At 45.2% G+C, this 25,018-nt stretch overlaps 1 protein-coding gene across 7 annotated transcripts in view; it reads right to left on the bottom strand.

Annotated features, from left to right (window-relative positions):
• kcnh6a (potassium voltage-gated channel, subfamily H (eag-related), member 6a) overlaps nt 1-25,018 on the bottom strand; it is a 165,143-nt gene that overhangs the window by 25,018 nt on the left and 115,107 nt on the right. For 5 of the 7 annotated variants that reach the window (XM_073070787.1, XM_073070781.1, XM_073070780.1 and 2 more), the window contains 2 exons: nt 19,987-20,034; nt 9,350-9,775 (listed from right to left, as the gene is read on the bottom strand). In XM_073070787.1, coding sequence (XP_072926888.1) covers nt 9,350-9,775; nt 19,987-20,034 — 474 coding nt within the window. The remainder of the gene's footprint in view (nt 1-9,349; nt 9,776-19,986; nt 20,035-25,018) is intronic. The other 2 variants (XM_073070782.1, XM_073070785.1) reach the window with 1 other exon arrangement.

Genomic DNA, 25,018 nt, shown 5'->3' with positions numbered 1-25,018 from the left:
GATCAATAAAATATCCATCTATCTATCTATCCCTAGATGCAAAGTGTTTCCATACACAAACATCTATCACCTGCCCTGTCTCATTCCCTAAAAGTAGATCTAGTATTGCACTCACTCTAATTGGGACCTCTATGTATTGATTAAGGAAACTTTCTTGAACACGTTTGACAAACTCTACCTGACTCTGGCACCTGGGAGACAAAATACCATCCGGGAATCTTGTTCTCATCCATAGAATCTCTAGTGTGTTTAGCTAACCAATGAATCCCCTGTTATTACTTGCCTCTTCCTCCCCCTTCCCTTCTGAGTCACAGAGCTAGACTCAGCGCCAGAGACCTGACCATTGTGCATTTCCTCTAACACCCCCAAACAGTATCTAAAGTGGCATACTTGTTATTGAGGAAACAGCCACAGGGTGACTCTGCACTGGCTGCCTATTTCCTTCCCTTCTCCTGACAATCACTAAGGTACCTGATTTCTGCAAATTCGGGATGATTACCTTCCTGTAGCTCCGATCTGTCATCTCCTTGTTCTCTTGAATGAACTAGAGATCATCCAGCTCCAGGTCTCTAACACGGTCTGTAAGGAGCCACACCCAGATGCAATTCTCGCAGAGGTAGCAATCAGTTCTGCTATATCTTGCATGAAGAGCACACTACTTACCCAGGATCTATTCTCACTACTCCAGCTAGGCACTTAATTCAAGGTTATTTAATGTCATTTACTGTACACAATTGTAAAGGAGAATTAAATCATTGCTACTCTAAATTTGATACAGCACAAAAAAAAACAGAAGATAAAGAACACAATAATGATAAGAAAAAAACAATAAATATAACTACATAAAATACCTTATATAGAAAGCAACACACACAAATGCTGGAGGAACTCAGCAGGTCAGGCAGCATCTATGGAGGAGAGTACACAGTTCACGTTTCAGGCCGAGACCCTTCCTGACATGCTACTGACATATCTTGTGAAACCTGTTGTCTTGTGGCGTCAGTCTGAAGATAAAGTTCCAATGTCAGGCTTTAACCTCAAGCCAACACCCCTCCTGATCTCTTCATCACCGACACAAAATCTTAGGATGGACAGTGAGGGGACCACTGTTTGTCCTTCAGAAAAAGGAGCGAAATGAGTGAAAGGAGAGGGAAGGGATCGAGAAAGATGAAGAGAAGAAAAAGGAGAAGGAATGAAAGGTGACATGAGGAGAAAAGTGAAGGGTTGAAAAAGGAATGAAACAAGGAAATGAGAGAACAAAGAGTTAGAGGAAGTAGAGGGAGAGCAGATGAGGTGAGGAGGGTGGGGGGGGGGATGGAAATAAAAGTGAAAGGAAGAATTGATGAAGGAGGTCTGAAGGTAAGGAAGGATGGAGGAGACAAGAAGAGGGAACACTGAGGAAGAGAGAAGTGAAGACAGGAAATGGTCCATCATCACAGAGACATGGACATTACAGCGAGTGGAAAGGGACATTACATTGCTGTGGTGCTAATGCATGAGAGGAGAGCAGTGCATCCTGTCTGGCTTAGACATGGATTGGAAGAGACAGGTGGAATGTCTCTTAGACTCAGTTTGCTCTACTTGAATCATAGACTGCGCTTGTAAATGTAATATTAAGCCTCACATTGAACTGTCTGCTGTTCACTCAAACACTGCATTAGAACCTATTAGTGAAATGACATCAGAGACTGTGACACAATTACTACAGTGCTCAGCCAATCTGTTGCCATGGCAACTGTCTGGTTGGGGATGATTTGATGAGGTCCAAGCCGCCCTCTGTACTCTGTTCTGCCCCACATCACCAACCCGGCAAATCTGTTTTAGAAAACTGGTCGCAACAAATGCGATCAGTAGAAGTCAGTCAGCCTGAAACACCATTTCCACTGCGAACAGAGTACATACACACGAAAACACACTGGCTTAATGGAGCACAACACAGGGAGGCATCTGTACACTGACCAGACACTCAGTTCCTCTCTCAGGGAGATATCTGTACAGTGCCTGGTGTCTCAATCCCTCTCACAGGGAGGTAGATGTACAGTAACTGGTGTCTCTTAGTCCCTCTCTCAGGGGGATATCTATACGGTGACCGGTGTCCCTCAGTTCCTCTCCATTACAATCTGACTGTTGTCCACCAGTCTTTCTCTCACAAGATGATACCATGGTTTTCTCCCACCTATCAGTTTAACAGTTCATAGGCAAATGCTGCAAGATGCTGGGAATCTGAAATAAAGATAAGAAAGCTGGAAATGCATGGCAGGTCAGTCAGCATCTGTCAAGAGAGGAACAATTAATACCTCAGGTTGATCTCCTTTTGCTAGATCACTTTGGCACTCAATGGCCAACATGATCATAGTGTGTGGGCCAAAGAGTCATTTTCTGTGCGGTATGACTAGACAAATTTGCACCATAACCCTGAATGTTTAATTCAAACCTCTCTTTCCAAAATTGCTGCCTCACTTGTTGGATGTTTCCAGCATTTTGTGTTTTTTACTGCATGAGAAATATCAGGTCAAGGTCACCACACGCCAGGACTGAATTATCGAGAGAGCAGTGGGACAAGTGAGTCACATCAGCTGCCTTGAAAATGTGAACGCAGTAATGATGCATCTGATATGGAGAGGAACAAATGAAGCAGAGATAAAAAAAGAAGAGAAGCAAGGTGACAGAGAGAATGAGAGACAAAAGAAAGATCATGAAGAGAAAAGATATTTCTTATGTTGAAAGATCTGACAATGAACAACTTATTTAGCACAATACTTTACAGTGCCAGTAACCCGGGTTTGATTGCCACCGCTGCCTGTAAGGAGCTTGTATGTTCTCCTTGTGACCACGTGGGCTCCCTCCGGGTGTTCCAGTTTCCTCCCACAGTCCAAAGACGTACTGGTTGGGTAAGTTAATTGGGCATTGTAGGTTGTCCTGTGATTAAGCTAGGATTAAGTTGGGGAAATGCTGGGTGGCGTGGCTCGAAGGCCGGAAAGGCCTATTCTGCACTGTATTTCAATAAAATAAGATAAAATTCTGATTCTTGAATTAAGTCTAAAACATGTCTTACCAGGGAACTGGACTTACAGAGGAGGACTGTGGCTCCTGCTGTGATCCATTGCAAAGTGAAGTCTGTTGTGCTATTGTTGCTCGGAGCAAGACCAGCACTGGGTCTCGGCTCTGGGACAGTTTGCCCTCACTCAGGCCTGTCTCAGTGATGAGACACATTCCTCATGCCTCCTTTGTACATGCAAAGATGGTGCAAGGCTCCAGCATAGGGGACACGGTTATGCTGAACAGCTCTGGGCTAACAAATTGACGCCATTCAGCCCTCAGGCCTGTCCTATCAGGAGTATAGAGAGGAAGTGGAGCGATTGGTGGGTTGCTGTGAGAAGAACCTAAGCCTGAATGTTGAGAAGACAAAGGAAATCATCGTGGATTTCAGGAAGGCGCAGACAAACCATCCCCCTCTGCAAATACATGTTTGCTTCATAGCGAGAGTTAAGTGCACCAATTTCCTGGGAGTTCACATCATGGATGACTTCACCTGGTCCCTGAATATCACCTCCAAGAAGGCACAGCAGTTCTCCACTTCTAAAAAGATTGAGGCAAGCAAGGCTTCCCCCACCCTCCACCCCCATTTTAACTGCGTTTTACAGGAGCACCATTGAGAGCGTCCTGACAAGCTGCATCTCCATCTGATATGGGAGCAGTCGAGTATCAGACCGGAAGTCCCTACAAAGGACTGTGAGAACAGCTGAGAGGATCATAGGGGTCTCCCTACCAACCATTGGGGACATTTATCAGGAGTTGTGCATATGCAGGGCCCTTAGTATTATCAAGGCTCCCACCCATCCATCCAGCATCCTCTTTGACTTTCTACCATCAGGCAGGAGACTCTGATGCATAAAAACAAGAATGGTCAGGATGAGAAACAGTTTCTTCCCCCAGGCCATTCGGCTTCTGAACTCCCTGTCGCATTGTATTTGAAGTGCCACTGGTTAATCAGTTCTGTACCTTACAATATTTAATATTAATGCACTTCAGTTTGTTATTTATGTGTGATTCAGCTGTAGCTTTTATCCTTACCCTCATTAGTTATTGTGTGTCATGTATACTATAGTGCTTTACACCCTGGTTCGACAAAACATTGTCTCGTTTCTATATACATTACATGGTTATATACATTATATATATGTATGTAGTTAAATGACATTGAACTTGACTTGACTTGGCTGATCTGTAAAGGTAAAACAATAACAGAATGCAGAATAAAGTGTAACAGTGACAGAGAAAGTGCAGAGCAGGTGAACAGTAAGGTGCAAAATCATAATGAGATAGATGATCATTATCAGTGTTCTACATAGCTGAGATCTGAGCTTGTGGACCATCACCAATGACAGCCAGCCAACTTGAAGATGTTCATTCCTGCTCCTTGACCAAGCATCAGTCCAGGTGACATAATACTTAACACTGCATTAGAAAACTTCCTTATGCATCTAATCAAATACAATTACAAACCCAGACAAATCTATTATTGAGATACAGTGTGGAATAGGCCCTTCCTGCCCTTTGAGTTTCACCACCCAGCAACCCACAATTTAACCCTATTCTGATCACGGGACAATTTACAATGACCAATTAACCTACCGACTGGTACGCCTTTGGACTGTGGGAGGAAAACTAATTGGTCATAGGGAGAGTGTACAAACTCCTTACAGGCAGAGGGCGAGAATTGAACCCGGGTCATTGGTACTGTAAAGCATTGTGCTAACCACTATGCTACCATGCCACCCAACCTGATAGACATATCTCAAAAAACTCTCTGATTTGCCAGCTGGTCATTGACTTCAGGAAGGGGACAGTGCACATGCTCCTGTTGAGACTGAGGGATGAGTGCTTCAAGATCCTAGGTATGAACATCACCAATAGCCTACCCTGGTGGCACATTAATGCCTCAGCCAAGAAACTTATCAATGCCTCTACTTCCTCAGGAGGCTAAAATATTTGGCATTTCCCTGTTGGTCTTCATCATTTTTTTTATTTTTGGAGGGGCCGCTGGGTGCCGATGCTTTCGGAGATGTTATCAAAATGCTGAGATTTATGGATTGGACTGTAGTTCATATTGGTCGCTTTCAGTTCTACATTTTTTTTCTTGCCAATTAGTAGGCTGGGGGGGTTTGGGGTTTGATGTCCTTGTGGTTGTTTCTCCATGGGGGTGGTCTGTTAGATTTTGTGCGAGGATGGGAAGGGGGGTTTTGGGGTTTGTGAGTTTTTGTTTCCTTATCGTTTCATGCTGGGGTGGGATTACAACTAGAGGGTGAGGGAGGGGGAGTGATGTCTTTCTTTCAGCTACTATGGTTTTCTGTATTTTATGGATATCTGGAAAAGACAAATCTCAGAGTTGTATTCTGTAGACATACTTTGATAATAAAGTGAACCTTTGAACCTTTTTTAGAAAGCATCCTATCAGCATACAGAATGTTTTGGTATGGGAACTGCTCTACACGTGACTGCAAGAAACTCCAGAGAGCTGTGGACACAGTGCAGCACATCACAGGAACCAGCCTCCTCCCTATGAACGCTGTCTATACTTCTCACTGCCTCAGTAAAGCAGCCAGCGTAATCAAACACTCAACTCAGACATTCCCTCTTCTCCCCTCTTCCATTGAGCAAAAGCCTGAAAGCACAAATCTCCAGGTTCAAGGACAGCTTCTACCCTGCTGTCATAAGAATATTAAATTATTCCCTAGTCTGATAAGATGGACTCTTGATCTCACAATCTACCTTGTTATAATCTTTTCCTTTATTTACCTGCACTGCTCTTTCTCTGTTGCTGTTAAACTTTATTCTGCAACACACACAAAATGCTGGTGGAATGCAGCAGGCCAGGCAGCATCTATAGGGAGAAGCACTGTCGACATTTCGGGCTGAGATCCTTCGTCGAGACCCTTTGACGAAGGGTCTCGGCCTGAAACGTCGACAGTGCTTCTTCCTATAGATCATATATGTCAAACTCAAGGCCCACGGGCCAAATCCGGCCCGTGGTGGAATTATCTTTGGCCCGCGAGATAATATCTAATTACTATTAAAGCTGGCCCCAGTAATCGAAGCGCCTAAGGCGTATGATATGGCTAATGCTGAGTTTATTCAGGTACCAGGTTTTCAGGGTTTTTAGTGTTTATTCGGCAGTCTTCTTCATAAGAAACAGAATTTGTAAAGTGAAACACTTTGTAGTTATAGCAGAGACTGAGACACATGAGAGCAGGCTGAAAAAACGGAGGCAACGAAAGCTGCATTCGCACGCGTCCGACTGATCCGGCCCGCATGAAGCTGCATTTTGCTCAATCCGGCCCGTGACCTAAAATGACTTTGACACCCCTGCTATAGATGCTGCCTGGCCTGCTGTGTTCCACCAGCATTTTGTGTGTGTTGTTTGAATTTCCAGCATCTGCAGATTTCCTCATGTAAGCTTTATTCTGCATTGTTATTGTTTGACTTTGTTCTACCTCAATGCACTGTGTAATGATCTGATCTGTATGAACAGTATGCAAAACAAGCTTTTCACTGTATCTCAGTACATGTGATAATAATAATATTCTAATTCCAATTCCCTTTGATAAAACCACAATGCATCTGCCAGATCACACAACATGAGGCTGAGCTGCCTGTCACCACTTGCTCATGACTGGATTCTGGCACAATTTCTGTGGCTGACATATGTGCCGCCACTCTGTGGCTCCTAGGTCCTCATTCTCTCCTCCCCTGAATATCTGTGTTCCATTTGCTACCTTCCAGGTCCTTTGGGACCATCCTTAGAAAAGAGACTTGTTGCAATGTTACGTTCCCCCGTGGGGAACAGCACCTCTACTTGGTGGACTGTATGAGGCTGTAGAAGTCCCTGTAGACTGTAAAAAAAAGGTTGAAGGTTGAATCTTCTGACTGCCAGCTGAGCAATGTCCTGTGTATCAGAGCACAGGGGGAGCATCAGTCAAAGAGATTAAAGCTGCGAAGACTGTGTGAATACACTGAGAGTAAAGGTGCAACCAGACAGGAGGTGCATCAAACACCCTGAACCTTCACCAGCAGGCTGGGGGTATCAAGGCCAGACATCCTGAAGGGAGAGCATGGAGATCCATTTAATGGCCAGCCATATTTCTGATCTGGAAATCATTGCTGACCACGTATAGTGGTTGGGACAAAGGGAGGAACATAACTGATGGAAATCAGCTCCAGTGCACTGTACACTCACTGACAGTGGCTCCAGAGTAAGACACAGATGCTCAATAGCATTGGTAGCTCAGAGGTTGGCAAAACTTTTTGTCCCACATCCCATGAGAGATAAACTCAGAAGCTGCAATTAGAAGGTGGGAGAAGCTGCCATGCTGTTGCAGTCAAGGTAACAAGGAGTGCCTCTGGAATGTTCGGACAGAGACAAATTCATTTGTGATCTAGGAAGTTCAAGGATACAGAAAAAACTCTTTTCATTTGATTTAACACATCAGGCATTGTGTCTTGTGCCAGTCTCAGACGTAACAACAGCCTACAGTCAAAGGATAACTCTCACCCCTTTGGTCCAGAGACATGGTCACTATTGTTAACTTTGATATGGCAAAGTTATTTCCCATGGTAGGAGAGTCCAGGACAAGAGGGCACGACTTCAGGATTGAAGGTCGTTCATTTAGAACAGAGATGCGGAATAATTACTTTAGTCAGAGGGTGGTAAATCTGTGGAATTTGTTGCCACAAGCGGCTGTGGAGGCCAAGTTATTGGGTGCATTTAAGACAGAGATAGATAGGTTCTTGATTAGCCCAGGCGTCAAAGGGTATGGGGAGAAGGCAGGGGAATGGGGATGACTGGAAGAATTGGATCAGCCCTTGATTGAATGGTCACTGGGGCCATCTCATTGGTCCATGAACACCCTTTGAGAGGGTGGACCAGCCTGGACCAGAGTCCAAATGAAGCTTTACAGCTGTCTGTAATTGCTGAATTATCAAAAACCCAGGTATGCTCATAGCAGGGAGATGGAGGGGTTATTCCAAATACTCTCAGGAAAGGGACTGCAGTCAAGCAAACAGCTGTACACCCTACAGCCATCAGTATAATTGGCACTACAGGGTGATTCCTGCATTGGCTGAACACTGATGAAAGGCTGGAGGAAGCTGTGTCAGTCATCATCAGTGGAGGTGATGACTCAACCATTCCACTGCGTCCACATCAACATTTGACAGCAGGGAAAGTCATTTCCTGATGAGAACTCAAATTGGATTGAAATCTTGAAAGTGGGTATTTGTGTAACAGCAGAACACACTACTGGAGACTTCAGGTGAACCTTTATCAAACATGGACAGGCAGACTTGGGTAAACATTGAACCACAGCTCACCATGTTTCTGTGAGAGTTTTATGCAAAGTAACAGCATCAAGTATCCATGAATTGCTCCTGCTGTTAACAGAGCAGCAGAGAGGGGGCAGGGATGTTCCAGGTACAGATGGAAAACCTCCCTGACTCAGGAATCAAGTTTGGGCACTGTCCTGAGGAAAACAGTCCCACAGTCCTGCGTCTCACAATGGACTTTGTACTGAAAATCATGTCAAGAATCTAATGCAGAGGGGTGAAAGTTCTCATACTCTACCCAGTCTGACCTCTCACTCTCAACCACATCACACCTTACTTTGCACAGTATCCAGCACCAATATGTGTAATGCGACTCATTGTAAATTAACAGGTGCGCTATAATCTCATCTAAATGACGGGTAAAATACTGGAGACAAATGGGGGGGAGAGAGAGGGGGGAAGAGAGGGGGAGGGGTGGAGAGGGAGGGGGAGAGAGAGAGGGGGGAGAGAGAGAGGGGGGAGAGAGAGAGGGGAGAGAGAGGGGAGAGAGAGGGGAGAGAGAGGGGGAGAGAGGGGGAGAGAGGGGGAGAGAGGGGGAGAGAGGGGGGAGAGAGGGGGGAGAGGGGGAGAGAGGGGGGAGAGAGAGGGGTGAGAGAGGGGTGAGAGAGGGGTGAGAGAGGGGGAGATGGGAAGGGAGCAGATGGAGGGGGAAGAAGGGAGGGGAAGTCAGAGAATTAGCAAGAGACAGTGGGTTGGGGCGTAATGAATCTGGGCAAGGTGTGAGCAGATAATTGGGAAAAGCAGCAGAGACAGAGGACGAGACTGACAAGAAGAGAATGTGTGTCTCTGTTTTATGTGGCTGGTTGCATCTGTGTTTCCTCATGTGTGCCTATATGTGGTGACTAATTGGTCTTACACGCACCTGAATATTATCTGTAAGCATGCAAATGACAAGCAGTTGGATGCGTGCTTGCAGTGTGCTGTTTGGATTCACACAGATGCTGCCAAACCAATCTTTTCCCTTTACCTCATCAGATCCAGACCTGAAGATGAGCAGGTCAAAGGGGATGGCGGCCACAATATCGATGAGGAACCAGCCTTTGAAGTAATGGATGGCGATCTTGGCCGGGTGGCTCACCACCTCGTCGTTCTCGTTGACGTAGGTGGTGCGGAAGTTGATGATGATGTCGATGATGAACATGATGTCAACAATGAGGTCCACGATAGCCAGGGGGTTGCAGGAGTACCCACACTCCCACCGCTTCTCCTCCTCCTGGTCATTGAGGAGGAAGGCAGCAGAGTAGGGGGTGAAGATGGCAGTGTATATCACCAGCAGCAGGATCAGCCAGTCCCAAACTGCCTTGAAGGGGCTGTAGTGAAGGATGGTCCACTTGTGAATGCGAGGGGCTTGCAGCTTGTACTCTGGCAGCACGTCCGCACCCAGTGACAGGACCTACAAAACACACAACGAGGACAGATCACTCAGCAGCTCAGGTCAGACAGCTGCAGTCTCCATGCTGTGACCTCAGCCAGCTGGTAGGCCACGGTGGAGTAACCTACCTGAAGGAGGGCTGCATTGCCCAAAGTTCATGTGAAAGATTCAATGGCCTGCTTTAGGATAAGCAGAATCTTCCTGATGGCCAAGTGTACCATTTCCCCCCCAACAGTGCCTTTGGGATGGAGGTCCAGAGATGCGTGATGGACATTAAGGATGGGCATGGAAGTGAACCCTGTTAACTTCTGCTTTATATCACCCTCCCTCACTGAGCTGGGCACAGTTTCTGCACCAAAGCCACACTGACCTGGCTTTCCTACTGAAGGTGGTCACACTCCCAAAGGATCCTGTGTTGTGACGGGGCAGTGGAACACATAATTGGAACACTACCCTCTGGGAACAAGGGAGGGGGTGGAATGATTAGTGGGACCTGAAATTAGGGGCCAAGGACAAACTGGATCTATGGCTGGGTTTAGGGATGACCAGATCAACTGGATCAGTCACAGTGAAATGACTAACTGCCTGGATCACTGGAAGATGTGGACAGGCTGTATCGATGTGGAGTTAAAGGTTGGGTTATGAGTTTGTGGTGGAAACTGCATAACGCTGTGGCAATAGCCAGGGAGAAGCTTAGAATTTCAGAAAAATTCTATTGTATTTCTTTTATCCTGTAAATGCTTGCAAGAAAATGAATCTCAAAGTTGTATATGGTAACTTATACTCTATGTACTCTTATAATAAATTTACTTTGAACTTAAAGATGGAAAGGATGTTGAGGCAGTATTCTTTAACCAAGAGGCACCATGTAAACTGTAAAAACAAAATCTTCTGCAGATGCTGGAGGAATTTAGCAGGTCAGGCAGCACCTATGGAAATAAGTCAATAGCTGAGACCCTTCTTATGGACTGGAAGGGAAGGGGGAAGACGCCAGAATAAAATGGTGGGGGAAAGGGAAGGAGGAGAAAATGATAGGTGAAGTCAGGTGTGCAGGAAAGGTAAAGGGCTGGAGAGGAAGGCATCTGATTGGAGAGAGGACCATCAGAGAAAAGGAAGGAGGAGGGGAAGAGTGGGGGAGGTGATAGGCAGGTAAGAAGAGGCAAGAGGCCAGAGAGTGAATAGGAGAGGGGAGGGAATTTTTTTGAACTGTAAGGAGAAAACAATGTTCATGTCATCAGGTTGAAGGCAACCCAGACAGAATATAAGGTGTTGCTTCTCCACCCTGAGGGTGGCATCATCATAGCACAAGAGGAGGCCATGGACTGACATGTCAGAACAGGAGTGGGAAGAGTGCAGAGAATGGGAAGAGAGATCCCAATACACAGAAGACAATTCATCTAGTGTTATCAGCATGGCTTGCCAGTAGCTGTCCAAACAGGACAAACCAAAACTACATAAGGCCAGAGATGAGGGTCACACTATATCATCCAATCAAGGAGGTGGTTGGGGTATTTGTTCATTCTGAATGGCTCATTAATGGATTGAGGTGATTGGGATGGCAATGGACAGGAAGCATTTGGCAACCCCTTGAAACAGGATATTTAGATCTGTGCTTGACAGACCCCTCCTCCAAATGGAGGAACTTGTTCTCACCCTCAATAACTTCTCCTTTGGCTCCTTCCTCTTTCTCCAAACTTGAGGGGTAGCCATGGGCGCTCGCATGGGCCCCAGCTATGCCTGCCTTTTCGCTGGCTATGTAGAACAGTCCATGTTCCAAGCTTTCCTTGGTAATGCTCAACTCATCCTCCACTACATTGACAACTGCTTCATGAACCCATGCTGAGCTCGTCAACTTCATCAACTTCGCCTTCAAATTCGTTTGGTCCATTTCTGACACCTCTCTCCTCTTTCTCTGTTTCCATCTCAGGAGATAAACTCTCTACAGCTATCTTTTATAAACCTACTGATTCCCATGGTTATCTGAACTATATCTCTTCACATCTTGTCTCCCTGTAAAAAATGCTATTCTCTTTTCTCAGTTCCTTTGTCTCTGCCACATCTGTTCTCAGGATGAGGCTTTCCTTTTCAGGACATTAGAGATGTCCTCCTTCTTCAAAGAATGGGATTTCTTTTCCTCCACTGTTGATGCTGCTCTCACCCGCATCTCCTCCATTTCCCAGACATCCCCACTCACCCCATCTTCCTACGGCCTTACCAGTGATAGAGTTCCTCTTGTCCTCACCTACCACCCTATGAGCCTCTGCATCCAACGCATCACTCTCTGCAACTTCCACCATCTTCAATGGGATCCTACCACCAAACACATTTTTACTTCCCCCCCCCCCCCATTCTCCACTTTCTGCAGAGATCCTCCCTTCATGACTCCCTTGTCCAGTCGCCCTTCCCCACAAACCTTCCCCCTGGCACGTATCCCTGCAAGTGACTGAAATGCTACACCTGCCCCTACACCTCCCTTGCCTCCATTCAGGGCCCCAAAGAGTCCTTCCAGGTGAGGCAATACTTCACCTGTGAATCTGTTAGGGTCATCTATTGCTTCCGACGCGGCCTCCTCTACATTGGTAAGGTGTAGCCCAACATAAATTCAGGAACTGCTCTGTCAAGCACCTCTGTTCCATCTACAAAAAGCAGAATTTCCTGATGGCCAACCATTTTAATTCCAGTCTCCACTCCCAGTCTCACGTCAGTCCATGGCCACCTCTTCTGCCACAATGAGGACACTCTCTCAGGGTGAAGGAACAACACCTCATATTCCATCTTAGGTAGCCTCCAACCTGATGGCATGAATATCAATTTTGCCAGCTTAAAGTAATTTTTCCCTTCACCGTTCCCCCTTCTATTCCCCATGCTGGATCCTTACCTCTTCTTCTCACCTACCTATCACCTCCCCCCTGGTGCCCCTCATCTTTCCCTTTCTCTCATGATCCACTCTCCTCTCCTATCAGATTGCTTCATGTCCAGCCCGTTGCCTTTTCCACCTATCACCTCCCAGCTTCTTACTTCATAGCCCCTCCATCACTGGCCTGGTCTCACCTATCACCTTCCAGCTTCTCTTCCTTCCCCTCCCCACAACTTCTTATTCTGGAATTTTCCCCCTTCCTTTCTAGTACTGATGAAGGATCTTGGCCTTAAATGTTGACCGTTTATTCCTCTCCATAGAAGCTGTGTGTCAAAATGGTTGTTGTGGTGCGTCTAGTGTGGTAGTGTAGTGGGTCGTGCTTGTCACTTTCACTTTCAGCTTCCACTGCTGACTAGCAGTCTTGCCAAAAGGAGAGCTGAATGTGTCAGTCTCTCCCTGCCTCTCCAACAACAAGCCTCGTATAGTGCCTCCTCATTGGCGACACTTGGAAACTGAACTCCTTTTGGACTCAGGATGAATGACAGAGGACGGGGAGGAGGTCTGGCCCCTGCATGTGTAGCACACAGGCCCACTGGTGTGTGGACACGCCCTAGTGCTTGTGAACCAGATCCCGAGCTATGGGTAAATAGCCCAACTGCCTTGTGGGCAGCCTTGGGAGAGACAAAGGGTATGGGAGTAAACCCAGACAGCAAATCCGGAGTGGGGCCCAAAGGCGGCTGGTATCACTGAACATCCTTCCAGGAGCTCCTGCAGCCAAGCTGGTGCCAAACATACTGCTTCATAAGCTTTCCTTTGGACTACACCAGTGAGGCCGAGAGAGGGATCTTGACAGCTGGGCATCCCTAGATCTCCATGCCTTTCACCCAGGCTTGTGCCCTGGAGAGGTCATTCCCATGATTCTGTTTGCAGCGAAGTTTCTTTGTCCTTCAAGACAGTCAGATGTCACCATCATCATCAGATGCTGCCTGACCTGCTGAGTTCCTCCAACATTTTGTGTATGTTGCTCCGGATTTCCAGCACCTGCTGAATCTTTTGTGTAGCAGTTAGAGAGCTCCTCAAGATGGATCCTCTGTGTTGACAATGGCTGGTTGAAGGTGGAAAAAGACATTTATGCCCATGTGCAGTGCCTTGACATTTTGCTGTGGACTGCATCACTAAAACATCAGACAGAGTCCTCATGTCTGTCACAGGTCATATGTCTGTCTTTTTATTACATCTGTAGTAACTCTTCTGTACTTTGTGAGCCAATTAACCACTCTATTCCTTCTCTCGCTGGGTGAGCTATCAGTGCTGGGAGAATTAAAAACCTTCAACTGGTGGCAGTGTTGTGGTGATGAGGGGCTTGTTTCTAAAAGCAGACAAAATTTAGTAATTGAGGACCCTGGGAAATGAGGAAAGATTTTTAGATGCTACAAGGAACCAGTGTATTAAATGGCTTGTGAGAGCGGTAAGATTACAGTGGTGAATGGGACTGACAGGTGTATTCCTCGAGCTTGCATTGATTCAGCAGGATAAACAGCTTCCTTCTGTATTGAAAGAAAAAATATTTTTCAAACACAACACTGACCCCTGCAGAACACCACAAGTCACTGGCAGTAAACAAGAAAAGGTCCCCTTTATTCCCACTTGTTGCTTTCTGCCAGTCAGCCAATCTTCTGTCCTTGCTAGTATCTTTCCTGTAATACCATAAACTCTTATCTTGTTTAGCAGCCTCATGTGTGGCACCTTGTCAAACTAGTCTAGATTTACCCTCAGATCTTTCAGCTTCCCAAGCACCTTCTCCTTCGTAATAGCAACCACAATCACTTCTGCCCACTGACACTCCGAATTTCTGACAGACTGTTGGTATCTTCCTTGAGTGAAGACTGATTCAAAATACTTATTTAGTTCATTCACTATTTGTTTATATTCCAATACTACTTCACCAGTGTCATTTTCCAGTGGTTCAATATCCACTCACTGCTCTTTTACTCTTCATGTATCTGAAAAAATTTGGTGTCCGCTTTTATATTATCGGCTTGTGTGTCTTCATATTTCATCTTTTGTCTCCTTATTGCTTTTTCAATTGCCTTCTGTTGAGGTTCCCAATCATCAAGCTTCCCACTACCTTTGCTCTATTATATGCCTGCTCTTTCACTTTTATGCTGTCTTTGACTTTACTTGTCAGCCATGGTTGCCTCATCCTCCCTTTAGAAAATTTCTTTGGGATGAACTGATCCTGCGTCTTCCAAATTCCTCCCAGAATTTCCAGCCATTGCTGCCCTACCATCACCCCTGCTAGTGTCCCCTTCCAATCAACTTTGGCCAGCTTGTCTCTCTTGCCTCTGCAGTTACCTTTACTCAAATGTAATACCAATATATCCAATTTTAGCTTCTCCCTCTCAAACTGCAGGATTAATTCTATAATATTATGATCACTGCCTCCCAAGGATTCCTTTACCTTAGGCTCCCTAATCAAATCTTGTTGATTACACAGCATTCGACCCAGAATTGCTTCTTCCCTAATGGGCTCGACTATAAGCTGCTGTACAAACTATTTCTCTCGGATCCAACACCAATCTTATTTTCCCAGCCTTCCTGCATATTGAGATTTTACATGACCATTGTAACATTGTTCTTTTTGCATGCCTTTTCTATCTCCTATTTTAATTTGTACGCCACATCCTGGCTACAATTTGGAGCCCTGTATATAACTCCCACCACTGTCTTTTTACCCTTGCAGTTTCTTAATTTTACTCACAAGGATTCTACATCTTCCGACCCAATGTTACTTCTTTCTAATGGCCTGATTTCATTTCTTTTACCAACAGAGCCACTTGAACCCATCTGTCCATTTGCCTGTCCTTTTGATACAATGTGTGACCTTGGATGTTAAGCCCCAGCTGCAATTTTCTTTCAAACATGACTGTGATGCTCACAGCATCATATTTGTCAATTTCTAACAACGCTACAAGATAATCTACTTTATTCAGTATACTGTGTGCATTGAAATATAACACCTTCCGTCCTTCATTCACCACACTTCTTTTCAATTTTGTCTCCATGTTGCCTGAAGTTAATTTTTTATTCTGTTCTAAATATTTTGTCCTATTCTTTATTCTGGAGACTTCAGAAAACTCTTCTGCACTCTCCTTTCATTTTACTTTATCCTTACTTTCCCAAGCTGTTGAAACCACCCCCTCCTACAAAATCTACTATTTACATCAAGCCCTATCCATGACCCTCATTATGTGATTTGCCAAGGCCCTGGTCCCAGCATGGCTTACGTGGAGCTCATCCCACTGGAACAGCTCCCTCCTTCCCCAATACTGTGCCAATGTCCCACAAATTCAATTCCACATCTCCCACACAAATCTCTGAGTCATGGATTTAATTCTCTAATCTTATTAACCCTGTGCTAATTTGCATTTGGCTCAGGTAAAAATCCAGAGATTATCATCTTTTTAGTTTTGCATTTTAATTTAGCTTCTAGCTGCTCACGTTTCCTCTGTGGAACCCCTTTCCTTGTTCTTCCTACATCATTGGTGCCCACATGGACCATGACAATTCCCGTCTCGCCCCAAATTTCTCTGCAGGTCAGGATGTGATGTCTCAAGCTATCCCAACTATAATCAGTTTATGAGGACTTGATGAGGGAATTCAATGTGAAATCTTCAGGTCTAAGCCGGGTGGGAGGATGAACCATGAGGAACGTGCAGAGATGCCCAGGCTGAGGAAGTGGGTAGATATGCAGTAGCTGAAGGGTAACGTGTGTAAGCGTGAGCTTTGGTGGCAGTGGTAGGAAGCTAGATTATCATCAGAATGGCAATAGATTGGAGAAGGGGAAGGTGCAGGGAGACCTGGGTGTCCTTGTTCCTTGATCACTGATAGTCTGCATGGGGTCAGCAGGTGCTTGAGGAGGCAGACGGTACGTTGGTCATACCTTGAGTAACGTGTGTAGATTTGGCCTTATCATTTAAGGAAGATAGTTTTCTGTCTGGAAGGAGTTCAGTGAATGCTCTTCAGACCGGTCTCTGGGGCAGCTGCACTGACATATGAGGAGAGATCAGCTTAACAAGGTAAATAGCTAGAGTTTGGAATAATGGAAGAGGAGCGTATGGAACCCTACAAATTTCTAATGGGATGGTAAGGAAGGACGTTCCTGATGGTTAGGTGGTCCAGGACCATGGCTCACAGGATAAGGATAGAGGGGTGAGTCATGCTGGACTAAGATGAGGAGAAATTTCTTTGCATCTACCACAGAATGCAGCTGAAGCCAGATGATTGAATACATTCCTGATACAATTAGACATTGTTCTTAGGGCTATAGGGTTCAAGGAATGTGGTTAGAAAATAGGAATCAAATTTTGAATGATCACTCATGGTCACATTGGACAGCACAGCAAGCTTAAAGGGCCAAATGATCTACACCTGTTCCCATTCTCTATGTTTCAATGATACAGGAGGAGGCTCTCAGCCCATTGAGTCAATGCCAGCTCTCAGAACAATCTAATAATCCCATTCTCCCAGCTAGTTCCTACCAGTCTTTAGACACAATCTTCTGTTTTCGTGGATGGTTGGGAAGAAAAAGCATTTCAGGATGTATATTGTATACATTTCTCTGACATTAAATGTACCTTTGAAACCCATTCTCTCTCCTACTTCTTGTCTTATTTAGGGACAAATTACGGCAGCCAGTTAACCTCTGCACCAGCACGCCTTTGGGACATGGGAAGTAAGTGGAACCCCTGCGGAAAACCCATATGGTCGTAGGAATAATGTGCAAACTCCACACAGCTGGGACCAGAAGTGGGGTTTGAATACAAGCTATCTGCAGTAGCTCTCTGACCTCCCACCACCCACCTCCAGCAGCAGCAGCCTCACCCAGTCAATCAGCCTCCAGAACTGCAACTAATAAACTACAAAATAAAAACTTTCTCCAGGATCCCTTATAATTGTATTTGGCAGATTAATCCTCAACTCAAGGACTACCGATCCCTCTGAGCTGCACAGGTGAGTGGCCACACAGCAATGTATTTACATTGTCAATATTTCAAACCACACTGTTACAAATTGCAACAATAAACACAGAATGGAAGTTGGTAGCTCAGTGTTAATAAACTGCCGGCCTGCTGAACACTGACACCATCTAGTCAAAACATCTTACTTTTACCATTGTGCCTGTCAGTTGTTTTGATTGCCTGATACCGTTTACTTGTAAGCTGTGGTTTGTTTGCTTGATGTGTATATTACAAAAAAAACACAATAAGTGCCATGTACTTTTCAGGCCGTGTAAAAATTTCACGCTCAAAACAATGGTTGGTCCATGCAGCTGTAAAAAATATTAGAGGAAAACATTGTCAAGGACAATCCTAAAATGTTGGCAAACCTAATGCTCTGATTCACTTACTCTGTTCTGCTCTATCCTTTGATCATTTTGTGATTTAAAGAGATGAGGACTGGCCCGTGGACACATTAATCCGCAGTATTCCTATCACGGAGTGGCATCTCCACCCCTGCACAATGAACCTGCTCAGCTTCTCATCTCCTCAGTAACGTGGGAACCGGCTGCTTAGCCCCTTCTGCCTGTTCCTTCCTATATTTAGATCACGCATGCTCTGCAGCAGCTCCATTTATTCACCACTTGTCCATACCATGGCAATCTCTGTATTGAAATTTTTTTTGATTCTCAGTCTCAACAGCGTTTTGTGTGAATCAGAGATCAGAATGCAATTAATTGGAACATGAATTAAAATCAAGAATTGGTGTGGACCGCATGCACTGAAGCAGCATTAAGACATAAATTTTATGCAGAGACAAAAAATGAATTGATTATATTCTCCCAACTGCTGGGATAATGCATCACATGAAGCAGATTTTCAAAAGCACTGTCCAAAGCTATTTTTAAAATTTTGCTTGCGTGTGGCCTCCCTGGCAGGTAAGGTGGAGAGCTCCAGATCTCAACACACTCCAGCTCTGGGCTGGAGGCAGTGCGCTTGACATCAGCACGAATGAAAAGGGAGAGACATCATTTCAGCATCGCTAGCCTGATAGGTCTTCCCATGTAGAGAATGAAGGAGAAGGAAGATCCAAATCTACACCCCCAATATGAGCAAGGCAAGGACCTAGGTCTCTGCTCTAATGGGGAGATGGGAGAGGGGTCCCAGAACTGACTGATGTGGGGGCTAGAATGTGCAGGGATCCCGCGACTGACTGACGTAAGGCTGGGAAGGGAAGGGACAAGAGAGGAGAAACCCAGATTGACTGGTATGGAGAATGGGAGGGGAAGGGGACTAGGACAGACTGATGTTTGGACTGGAAGCTGGGAGGGGTGAAAGATTCCCAGGCGTAATGATATTGGGGCTGGGGGAGGGGAAGCATGAATATGAACCACCTCCTAGCAGAACAAACATGGATAAGCCATGATATGATGTCACTTGACGAATTTATCAACTATGGTCCAGTGGAGATGCACTCTGATCTGATGTTCAGAAAGGTAGCCCTGGAGGAGCATGGCAATGGTGAAGGCCCTGTCTTGCAGATGAGATGTTCAAGCAAAGTGCTTTCCATCCCCTCACATTGTGGGCTGCTCTGGCGACGACCCTTGGTGACAGACTCAGTGGAGCAATGATGTGAAATGTAACATATAAGGTTTACGTACATCTTCTTACAGTGCATTGAATCAGTGATTGACGAATGCAGAGGGGGTGCCTGGAGCAGCATCAGGTGCATGGAAGGGTGACATGACAACACAAGCTGAGCTGCAACACGGCACTACTGACTGGCAAAAGCAGCCGACGACAGGCAGAGCTAATCAATCCCACAACCAATATCTCAGCTCTGAGCCGAGCAGGCTGACCACACCAAGTCACGATGGTGGTGGATCGCGGGGCAGAACGAGACTTCCAGAAACATCCTCGTCTTCTGAAAGAGGGGTCTCAGTTTGTTTCTCCTTTATTCGTTCATTTTTCAGGACAAGTCAGTAATATGATGGAACACTCTCCACTTCCCTGAATAAGTGCAACCCCATCCGTGAGAAAGACCCCAATCCCTCACCTTAAGTATGTGAATAGTAAATGAGGTGGTCATCCCACACTTATCAGCTGCACTGGGAGAAAAGCAACAGTGACCACCAGGCAGAGCAGAAGATGCAGGAGTCCCCTGTGGCCAAACCCCTCTCAGACAGACTATGTTGAACATAGTTGGATAGGATGGCTTCCCAGGAAAAAGCATCAACAGCCAAGGCTGCACAAGGGGTGGGGAGAGCTGTAGGCTGGAGGGACTACGACAGCTGTGGTGATATGGGATTTGATCGTGAGGGAGCAGACAAGCAATCCTGTGTGGCCACAAAGAAGATTCTCCAATGCTCTCTTACCTCCCAGGTGCCAAGGTCATGAATTTCTGAGAGAGGCTGCAGGACATTCTGAAAGGGGAGAGAGGTTATGGTACACATTGACACCAACAACATGGGTAAAGTCCTGCAACACAAATCTTGGGAGATATGTCATTGATTACATAGCAGGACTTTTCTGGCTACAATCTCTGGATTATTTTTGGTGCCATGTTAAAGAGTGTAGGAATAGGAGGATAGGCTAGATGAATGTGTGACCAAAGTGATGGTGTGGGATACACTGTTGTAGGATTTTGGATCTCTGGGACCATTCTAGGGAAGATGGGACCTATACCAGCTGAATGGGTTGCACCTGAACCAGAATGAATCCAGCATCCATGCAGGGAAATTTTCTCATTCTGTTGTGAAGGGTTTCAATCAGGGGTTCCCAACCTTCTTTTATGTCATGGAGCCTTAGCATTAACCAAGGGGTCTGTGGACCCCAGGTTGGGAAGCCCTGCTTTAAACTAATTTGGCATGGGAATGGTACAGAGTAGATGTACTGTTGATGGGGAGATAAAGTCAAACATAGGGAAAAATAAACTTAACCAGTGCAGGGGGCAGGTGTGGTAAAAGCTGCACATGGGGAAATTCAAAGCCAAAACTGCAACAGTTTTCATGTAAGGAACTTGACCTGTAAAGCAGGTGAATCTACAGCATTGACGAGATATTGTTGCAATAGTAGAGATATGGCAGGATTGGCAACTCAGCATCCCAGGTGTAGAATCTGCAGGTATGACAGGAGATGGAGTAAAAGAGTATATTGTTTAAAGAAGCTGTCACAGTAGTAACGAGAGAGGATGTCTCAGAAAACTCTTCAAATGAGGTGATATGAGTCAAACTTAGAAATAAGAAAGGAGCAATCACTTTGCTAGAGTGAGACGATGGGTTTCTCAACAGCCAGCAGTCATATAGGGAACTCAGAGAGATGTAGGACAATCAGGTAAGGGAAGTAACTGGGATCACCTTAATTTGTGAAGTTTAGAGGGAACAGAATTTTTAAATTGTATCCAAAAAAATTTCCTGAGCTAGTGTGTAGCTAGCCCTATGAGAGAAGGGACAGTACCAGAACTAATCTCACAGGACATAATGGACAAATAGTTGAAGTTTAGGTGGGTGAACATTTTGGAACTCGAGAAACTAGAAGGGATGGGTACTGCCAAAACATTTAGAAAGAATGTTGACGAGCACTTGAATCAAATAAGGTATAACATATACCAGATTATGGACCAAGTGCTGGGAAATGGGATTAAGATAGATGGGGTCTGATGATTGTTATGGACACGGTGGGTCAGAGGGCCAGTTACTTTGTGTATAACTTTACCAGGCTACTCAGACAACACCACCCAAACTTGTGACTTTGCTGACCTTGAGGATAAGGGCATGGGAGGACACAACTACTTGCAGGTTGCCTTCCAAGTCTCACTTCACCCTGTTTTGGAAATAGTGTCATAGAGTACTACAGCATAGAAACAGACCCTTTGGCTCATCTCGTCCATGCCGAGCTATTATTCTGCCTAGTCCTATCAACTTGCACCTAGACCATATCTCTCCATGCCTCTCCCATCCATGTACTTATCTAAGCTTCTCTTAAATGTTTAAAATCAAACCCAAATCCACCACTTACACTGGCATCTTGTTCCAGACTCTCACCATCCTCTGAGTGAAGAGATTTCCCCTCATGTTCCCCTTAAATATTTCACCTTTTGCCCTTAATCTATTTCTAGTTGTAGTCTCACCCAACCTCGGTGGAAAAAGCCTGTTTGCATTTACCCTATCTATGCCTCTCATAATTTTGTATACCTCTATCAAATCTCCCCTCATTGTCCTACACTCAGGGAATAAAGTCTTAAATTATTCAGTCTTTCCTTATAACTCAGGTCCTCTAGTCCCAGCATATACTCTTTCAATTTTATTTACATCTTTTCTGTAAGTCGGTGACCAAAACTGGACACAATACTCCAAATTAGGTCTCACCAACATCTTATACAACTTCAACATAGCATCCCATCACCTGCACTCAATATTTTGATTTATGAAGACCAATGTGCTATAAATTTGCTTTATGACACTATCTATCTGTAACACCACTTTCAATGAATTCTGGATCTGGATTCCCAAATCCCAAAGCAACTGAACCTTCTTGACCAACCTCCCATGAGGGACCTTGTCAAAGGCCTTGCTAAAGTCCATGTGGACAACATCCACTGTCTTTCCTTCATCAACTTATCCTCCTCGAAAAACTATATAAGATTGGTTACACATGACCTACCACACACAAAGCCATATTGACTATCCCTAATCAATCCATGTCTATCCAAATACTCATATATCTGAGCCCTTAGAACACCTTCCAACAACTTTCCCACCACTGATGTCAGGATCACTGGCCTATAATTTCCTGGTTTACTCGTACAGCCTTTCTTAAGCAGCAGAAGAACATCAGTTAATCCTCCAATTCCTCTGGTACCTCACCTGTCGCTAAGGATGATTTAAATATCTCTGCTAGGGCCCCTGCAATTTCTGCACTAGCCTCACACAAGGTTTGAGGGAACAAATTGTCAGGCCCCGGGCATTCATCCACTCTAATTTGCCTCAAGACAGTAAAACTAACAAAAAGAAAAATAAAGAAGAGAACCAGTGCATAATGTTTCATGCTCTATAAACTAATCTGGGCAATTGTTGGGTTTGGCTATGGTGGATGGATTGTCAATCCGTTGCTCTTCTGAGAATATCGAGGGAAGATTTAGAAAAGGATCACAAAGCCTAGGAGGCAAAGTGGCACCAGGCAGCAGTGGTTAGAGATACATGGTGTGACTGGTAACCTGGAGCATTGTATTACTGCTTTAGCAGTTGGGAGAACCTGAAGGCAATTTAAATCGAAATGCGAAGCTGACATCAGTTAAACTGCCCATGAAGCTGAAATAAAAGCAGAGAATAATATAACAGTCAGCAGGTCAAACAGAGAAAAGGAAACAGAGTTAACCCTTAGGTAAATGGCCCTTATCAGAACTGTGTGTAATCTGAGTACAGTCCAGTCATTTTGAGGCAACTAGCACTGCAGGGATAGACAGCAAAGGATCTACACTGAGCATAGATGAAGTCATACAAAGCCACTTTATAAATAAAAGGACTTAGAGATGAGACTATGATACCTTCTTGGGAATTCTCAGTATTGCACATCGATAAACTACAAGCAGCCAGAGTGAACCTGGTCATTTCTGTTTCTGCCCTGTAGGCTCACTTACTCCTTCACATTTCAGTTACAGAAGGTGGTGAAGCAGGGAGGAGACCATTGGGCCCATCATGCTAGTTCCAACCTTCCCTAAAAGCACAGCTGATCTTCTGCCTCAATACCACTTTCCTGGCCCAACCCACGTCCCTCAGCTCACAGCACTTCTGGCATTACAATATCTGACTGGGGAGGGGGTGCAGAGCATCACTTTCGATGCTGTACCATCTGGTGTGGAGTTTGGTCCAGCCACAGGGGAGGGGAGAGAAGGGTTGGTGTCAAGTCAGGATGGACCTTGGAGCAAATGGGCTGGACTGTTAAAGGTAAAAGAGCTCCTTGCCAGGGTTGTGTGGGCCTGGTGACTGTCTCATCAGGAGCAGGCTGAGACACTCGCAATAACAGCAGTGTGGGCCGGGGTACAGACTGCCCTCAGGGTTCTCATCCCAGCACAACCTGGTGCCCACCACTGGACCTTGTGCAGCACCGCTCACGCTACATGGGAGAAAGCTTCTCTGACAGTGAGAGAGCAAGACTGAGAACACTGCTTGCCCATTTTTAACATCCCAACAATTCATTATTTGTATTTGAAGAACAAGTCAGGCGACAGGTGCTGTGTGTATGCAGTGGCCACTGTGACTCTCAAAGGGCATGTTCAACAGAGAGACCTGCTGTGCTTCTTGTGCACAAAGCCCTCTGGCCAGCAGGAGCCATTCTTTTTCCTTTGTTTGGCATTGGTTAAAGTAAGGACGTTGAGAGAAAGAGTGTTGCTGCATATTCAGCATCGGCATAAAGAGGCAGAGGGTGGCTGGCTGGCGGGAACTTGAAAATGTGAGTTTAATGATCAGGAGGCACTTTGATCCTGTCTGAACTGATTTTGCATTTAATAGGGTAAATGTTCTGAGTCTCTGATGCTGTCTTGGAGGAAAGAACTACAAACCAATGTGCAACACGTATTCCCAGCTTCACAAATCAGCCCCACGCTTGTTCCCAGGATATTTCTCATGTCACCAGCTTTGTTTTGTTTTATTTTTAATGATTCTTTCTGAACTCCTGTTTTATTCCTTCTAATTCTTCATCATCATTATATACCGTGTCATATGACGTTGGTGATGATACTCTCGTTAAAGAACAAAGATAGCAATGCCCTCATCATGCTTTTCTTGAGTTACATGTAGTTTTTAGATGCCTGGATCTTTCCACCAACGCACCCAAAGCAAACGTTAATTACTGTCGCATTCATGCAATGGGATGTCGAAGGCATTCATGCATATGCAGATAAGCGCCAGTTTCCTAGTTCCAAGCTGCATTTTAAATTTAATCTATAATCCATATTCCGATCTGAAGATTGGTTGCTGAAGTCAATGTTCACTATATGCCTCAACACTCTTTCCATGACCATGATTGTTCTTGGCAAATTTTTCTACAGAAGTGGTTTGCCATTGCCTTATTCTGGGCAGTGCCTTTACAAGATGGGTGACCACGGCCATTATCAATACTCTTCAGAGATTGTCTGCCTGGCATCAGTGGTCGCATAACCAGGTCTTGTGATATACACCGGCTGCTCATACGACCACCCACCACCTTGTCCCATGGTTTCATGTGACCCTGATCCAGAGGTGGGGGGGGGGGGTCAGGGGCTAAGCAGGTGATACACCTTGCTTAAGGGTGACCAGCAGGTTAGTGGAGGGAAGGAGCACCTTACATCTCCTTTGGTAAAGACATATCTCCATCCCACCATCCATATTCCTTCCAAGTAACTGGAAAAAAGGGATTTCATTTTATCAC

This window comes from Hemitrygon akajei, chromosome 18 (genome assembly GCF_048418815.1).
Source record: "Hemitrygon akajei chromosome 18, sHemAka1.3, whole genome shotgun sequence".
NCBI classification, from domain to species: domain Eukaryota; kingdom Metazoa; phylum Chordata; class Chondrichthyes; order Myliobatiformes; family Dasyatidae; genus Hemitrygon; species Hemitrygon akajei.
The sequence above is the reverse complement of the archived record's forward strand: the minus strand, read 5'-3'. Positions and strand labels throughout refer to the sequence as shown.